Below are 6,002 nucleotides of genomic sequence, written 5' to 3' on the forward strand. Positions count from 1 at the left end.
TCACTTTGCTCCATAAACAAAGAAGTTCTTCCAGAAACGTCTGTGGGTTTGTCGGCTGATGGGTTTTCCTCCATGTTTTTGCTGTCAAGCTTAAAATGGGCTTAATACATGTTACAGATGACACAGGTTTATTCTGATCGAATAGAATCTATTTCCCTCTGTTCAAGATCTGTTCTGTGAAGGATGGTATATTTTAATACTGGCAGGGAGTAGTGTCAGAGCCTTGGTGCTACGGTTACCTTCCATGCTAACTGCAGGTACTTCTCAATCACAGGATTGCTTCTCTTTTATTATTAAAAGAATCTAAATGGAATCATCCTATCGCTGTGATAATCATGACTGATGTGTCATTAAGTAATTCTATTTATTATCAGGTTAGTGGTACTTCATGGCAAACTGCTTTGAAAGGTCAGATAATTGCGTTCAGTGGTGTGGAAAGGCTTATTATCAGTACGTCCTGGGAAGGATGGTAAAGGAGTTTGCAAATGCTGTTTGCAAATGGGAGATTAGGGTCTCAGGGGAACAATCATCCCTTTCGGCTGTTTTGATGCTTTGGTTTAATTTAATTTCTTTTCTGCAGGTGTAGTAATGAGATAAGGGGAAGCTTTTTTACAAGGTTGTTGAACTCTGATACGTTCTTACTGCCAACTGAAGATTTTTGAATATAGATTTATTTTGCCCTCGTTTTACTTAACAACAAAATACGACAAATACCGGCTGGCACTCTTTTCCCTGCTGTGACAGGAAGGGAAACTTAACGGTGTCTTTGGTGGCTGTGCCAGGTGCAGCTGTCTCGTCTGTCGGACCCCCTCATTTAGGGCATCCAAAAACCTGAGTCCTGGGATGCAAAATTTGCATGAGAACTAATCTTCCTTCCTAGTAAATGCTACCACCCTCTTGGCCCTAAATGATTAGAAAGAGGGAAATACTGTTGTGGCAGAATTGGGAGCATTCATTTAAAACGGGGGATTTCTAGAATGGATTTTTTTTTTAATTTCGAAAAAGTACATTTCCCTTAAGCCGTGTTCACAGCAAGAGGTGGAAAAGTACCTGTTAACTTTGATAAAACAAGGCCATAGATAGCTAGAGGAAGTATTGAAAATGCATTTACTGGGTTATTTCTCACTGTCCCTGAGACAGACTCCTGCGCCATACAGTAACCATCAAGCAGAGAAGGATATCTCATCAGAAGGAGATGGATTTGGGAATAACCACAGCATGTAGTTGTTAGGAAATGGATGTCCTTTCAGCTGTAAATACTTAAAATCCAAAGCACTTCATAGTGGTTTCCTTGACTTTTTTCCCAGAAAAAAACAAAGAATTGAAAATTAGCATGCAGGGAAAGGTTAAAAAAAAACCAAACAGCTCGAGTGGGCATTGACACTTGGTGTTTAATAAATCCCACTGGGGCTGCAAGCAGACCAGTCTGATGTATTTCAGGGCCTTTGTCCAATAGTCCTTTGGATCTCTGTATTTTGTTAAGGGCTGAAGTGCTCTCTGTGGGAGACGTTCACTTTCAAGCCCAGACCTGGACGCCTTCCTTATGTGGACTCTGAGATGTCCCTTTTTCATTGACAAAGTGACCTCGGTATCTGGATTATCCAAAGAGACTGCTCCCCTCTGCTCAGCATCACAGTGATAGCCATGCAAAGGCAAGAGAAAGCTTCTGAGCAAAGTTTGCATTTAACCCCCACAGCGGTGTGGATTATAACTCTGTTATTGGAAAGTGTTGAATTAGTAGGAAATTTCAGAGAGTAGGACTTGCATTTGAAATTTGCTTGGGGAAAAAACCCCATCAATGACTGATTTTCCTAAGGCGATGGCTGTTTTCTACATGATTAGCCAAGACGTCATTGGCATTAAGTGAGCGCACACAGTATTTCATTGCATCCTTCTGTTTAGGTTGTGGCCGATACCAACATCAGCGCTATCGCTACCCAGCTGGAGAGCATGTCTGCAGGATGCAACCTTAACTCCTCTTCTGAGCATCCTTCTGAAGACCCCGAGTAAGTTTGTACTTAGTCTGTGTAACTAAGGTAGATTTCTACCTGTCACACAAGGGAAAAGCCTAGGCTGGTGAAGGAGGTCTCTCCCATTGCTCTTCTCTCTAGTTTTTCCTCACCTTTAAAATGGTAACCATGAACTTCTCCAAGCTGATTACGGACTTGTGTCCGTCTTCACCTGCTGACAGGAGTTGCTTAAGTAAATAAGAACAAAATGTGTTTCAAAGCACTAGTTCTGGACATTTTAAAAAAAAAGTCTCTTTTTTAATGTGTTACACAGATGTCATGGTTCTGCCCTTGTCTGTTGGTGTCCTTGCCTGAAAATAGTTATGGTCACAGCGATTTCAGACAATTTGTTATTGGCAGACTCAGGCAAGAGGTGTTAAAAAGCTTGGTATCAGAGACAAATGTTTCAAAACATGTTCCAGACTTTTCTTTGTCTTTTGAGTCTTTTTAGCTTTACAACTGAAAAAAGTCAGACTAAAAATTTTTCTACTGACAGCACTCGTGTGTGGTGATGGAAGTTAGAGATCTAGCCCTGCCACGGCCATGCATCATTCTCCATCGTGTGCTTTTTAGGGCAACTTACAGCATTTCAGTTATCATTTTGAAATCCATTTGGTCTTAGTTTTTGTTCATTAGCTTCATTATGTTCTTCAGTTTCATTCTTTGATTCATTATGTTTATTTTAAGAAGCCGAGATGTAAGTTGCTGCCCTACCTCAGGGGTTTTTGAGTATAAAAGTTAAGCTATTTATACTGCATTCACTAGTCTTACAATGCGAGATACTGTTTTTATTGCTGCTCTCAAAGGAGAATTGCTTACTTCTCAAAAGGATTTGTTTTCTCTCTTCGTATGAAATAGTAAGGAAATTTGAATGTGGAAATATGGAGCAGGCATATGGAGGTAGGCATATGGATTTGTTCTGTCCTGAAGAAATGGCTAGATATTAGTCAACATAGGCAACACCTTTATATAGGTGGAAGATGCCTAACAGCTTTTGTCCACAATAATTCTTTCTAAGTAAGTAGAAATTATGTTTTTTTCTAATTTGAGATGGATGTATACACATGACTGGTCTAAATTCCACCAAAAATCTTCCTCTGCTCACTGCAGACAATACAAACCCCCCAGAGAGAGTTCAGGCCTGAAGTGATGCAGTGAGCCAGGGACTCTGGGGTTACGGGGGGCAGGGTTGTAGGTCAAATCTAGGTTGTTAGAAAACAGCCCAAAGAGCCTGCCGTAGAGCTGGGACTATAAACACGAGTGTTCCTGGCTGCATGTTATTAGACTCATTCCTCTGAAGTCATAAAATAAAATTATGCTGTGAGGAAATTGTTGCAGTTCCACTTATGCAGACCAGAGATGACAGCTTGGCCGGCAGGAAAGCAAACTCTCCTTCACGTACGTGCAACTACTGCAGATGAGAGGAGTCTCACTCCAGCATCAGAGATAAGTGCTCTTGTTGAGCTCTTATTAAAAATCAGTGTTTTCCAAGTGAGGAGCTGATGTACACGGAGCACCATTTGAACTGCAGGCTGCACAGGAGGGGGTTTCAGTGCAAGGGCAAGAGTCGCGGTTTGTGACTGTATGAAACACTTCTCAACAGATAAATATCTCTGTAAGCGTTCCTTCTGCATAAAATCCCGAGACAGACCTTGCTATTCTAAGTGATATTTATTATGTTTTCAGAGCACCTCAGCCTAAGATTATTACTTTGGAGAAAGGCTCTGATGGACTGGGATTTAGTATTGTAGGGGGGTATGGAAGTCCCCATGGAGACCTGCCCATTTATGTCAAGACTATATTTGCCAAGGTATCTTTTTGTTTTCCTTTTTTTCCCTTTTTCTCTGTTATCTTTAAAAGTAAACCTAAGATTTGGCTTGGGTAATATATTATGTAGTAGAAAGCAAAATGTACTGTCTTACTACATTGATGTAAGTGGACCCAGAACTCAGGGCTGGCTTCTCGGTTTATCTTTCATATTACTGATGGCTGAAACAAGATACTTTATCTCAGCAAAATTGCTCTGTGTACTTGGGAAACTTGTTTTTATACATTAAAATATTTATAAGGTAGTTTTCTATCTGTAAATCAAAAAAGAGCCTTCCAAGAGCTGTGAAGGCATCACTTTTCCCCCTGTACGGGAGACATGGTTGCAGAGATGCTGTATCTTTGTGACTGATCTTCAGCTGCAAAACCAGCAATAAGCCACTGCGCTTAAATAGTCACCTCTGTGAGAAAAAACCACCAAAAAGATGAAAACACCAGCCCACTGTGGCTGAGGAAGAAGCATAGTACAGCACAGCCCAGCCCCAGTATGGCCACTGGTGTGGAGGGAGAAGTGCCAGCCCCTTGCTAGAAGTGTGTTCAGTGTGGGCCAGCCAAGACATGGCCACCTGAAGGTAGTTCTGGAAATGGGGGAAGAAGGAAAACAGTGGGAATTAGGGGTGCTTTCCGTAAAATACCTTGGAAGTCAGTCACATGCAGTTGCTTGTCCTGTGCCTACGCGCTGTCACTTGGGTCAGCACTTCTGGCAGGGTAGGTGACATAATTAAGAAAACTTCATCTGAAGGTGGAGTAGAAGCCATGTCTCCTCCGCTTCTGCGATTCTGGGGCTCAAACCACAAGTCATAGAAAAATGGTGTGGGTTGGAAGGGACCTTAAAGCTCATCCAGTCCAACCCCCATGGGCAGGGACACCTCCACCAGCCCAGGCTGCTCCAACCCCGTCCAACCTGGCCTTGGGCACTGCCAGGGAGGGGGCATCCACAGCTTCTCTGGGCAACCTGGGCCAGGGCCTCACCACCCTTACAGGGAATATGAAATATCTGCTCTTGTTACAATTTTCAGTTATTAACAAGGGGAGATATTGTGTCTTTGAACTGATGCTTAGATTTACAGATTTCTGGATGTGAGCACAGCTGAGAAGCCCAAAATCGAAGCTAGAACGCCCTGCAGTCACTGGTGGGGCCATGGAGCAGAAACAGCCACCATGAGCAGACCTCTGGACAGGGCAGGGCTCAGGATTTAGGGAAAAGAGCTGCACTGAGGCCTCTGGAAAAGAAGAGCCATTTCTAAAGCTCTGTGGGAGTTTTTCCATCCAGGGCTTGGGGCTCTGCTGTGTGAGCTCTGCATCCCTGTCCTCTACCCAATTCATCCCCTCTCTCAGCACTGGGTGCAGACTGTACTTAACTGCTGCTTTAACAAACCCCTCCGTAGTCATAAAAGCCAGAACCAGTCTTTACCCTGCAATTTTTTCCAGAGATGAGCCGATTCTCCTCATCCCAGGGGTGCATCACCCATCCACTCTGCCCCGGACCTTGCAGGGTTGGGCGAGCGAAGGGCAGTGGTTGAAGCACTCAGGGAGACTTCAGCACTTCCCATGCCCCCCACCCAGTGAGGGTGGAATTCCCAGTGCTGCATCCCCTCCTCATTTCATCCATCGGCATTAGGAGAGGCGGGAGGGCTCGGTGCTAGCAGGCGCTAACGAACCACTTTGCCGTTTGCAGGGAGCAGCTTCGGACGATGGCAGACTGAAGCGCGGCGATCAGATTTTAGCAGTTAATGGGGAAGCTTTGGAAGGTGTTACTCACGAGCAAGCTGTGGCCATTCTGAAGCGCCAGAAAGGAACTGTAACGTTAACGGTGTTATCGTGAATGTCATTGCGCTCGCGGAGATAAATACAATTATTTTAGGACAGCAGTAGAGCTATAATAATACTGTTCAGCCCTGAGCAGGATGCAAAGCAAACCCTGGCAAAAATGAATCAGCGTTCGCCCCGTTGCCAGAAAGGGCAGCACGCATCTCCAGCTTCATTTAGCCTCCCCCATTATCAGCCTTTCTCCCCGCCCTCCTCTGCTTCTGGTGGCTTTTGAGGTTTCTCTGGACAAGTTTAATTAAGAAACTTCAAAGAGCAATCTCCGTTTTACTTGATTTATACGTGGGTTTATCCCCACTCGCCTGAACCCCGGTTACAACTACTGAACCTGGCATAGGT

General features: G+C 44.0%; 1 protein-coding gene across 1 annotated transcript in view; it reads left to right on the forward strand.

Annotated features, from left to right (window-relative positions):
• Window positions 1–5,627, forward strand: part of LOC104541072 (inaD-like protein) — a gene marked incomplete at its 5' end in the record, with an annotated part of 93,837 nt that extends 88,210 nt beyond the window's left edge. The window contains 2 exon segments of the mRNA XM_010185038.1: window positions 1,903–2,006; window positions 5,515–5,627. Of these exon segments, the coding sequence (XP_010183340.1) occupies window positions 1,903–2,006; window positions 5,515–5,542 (132 nt within the window).
• Between the last annotated feature and the right edge of the window lie 375 nt (window positions 5,628–6,002).

The sequence above is a fragment of the Mesitornis unicolor genome, unplaced genomic scaffold, assembly GCF_000695765.1.
Source record: "Mesitornis unicolor isolate BGI_N332 unplaced genomic scaffold, ASM69576v1 scaffold6985, whole genome shotgun sequence".
NCBI lineage: Eukaryota > Metazoa > Chordata > Aves > Mesitornithiformes > Mesitornithidae > Mesitornis > Mesitornis unicolor.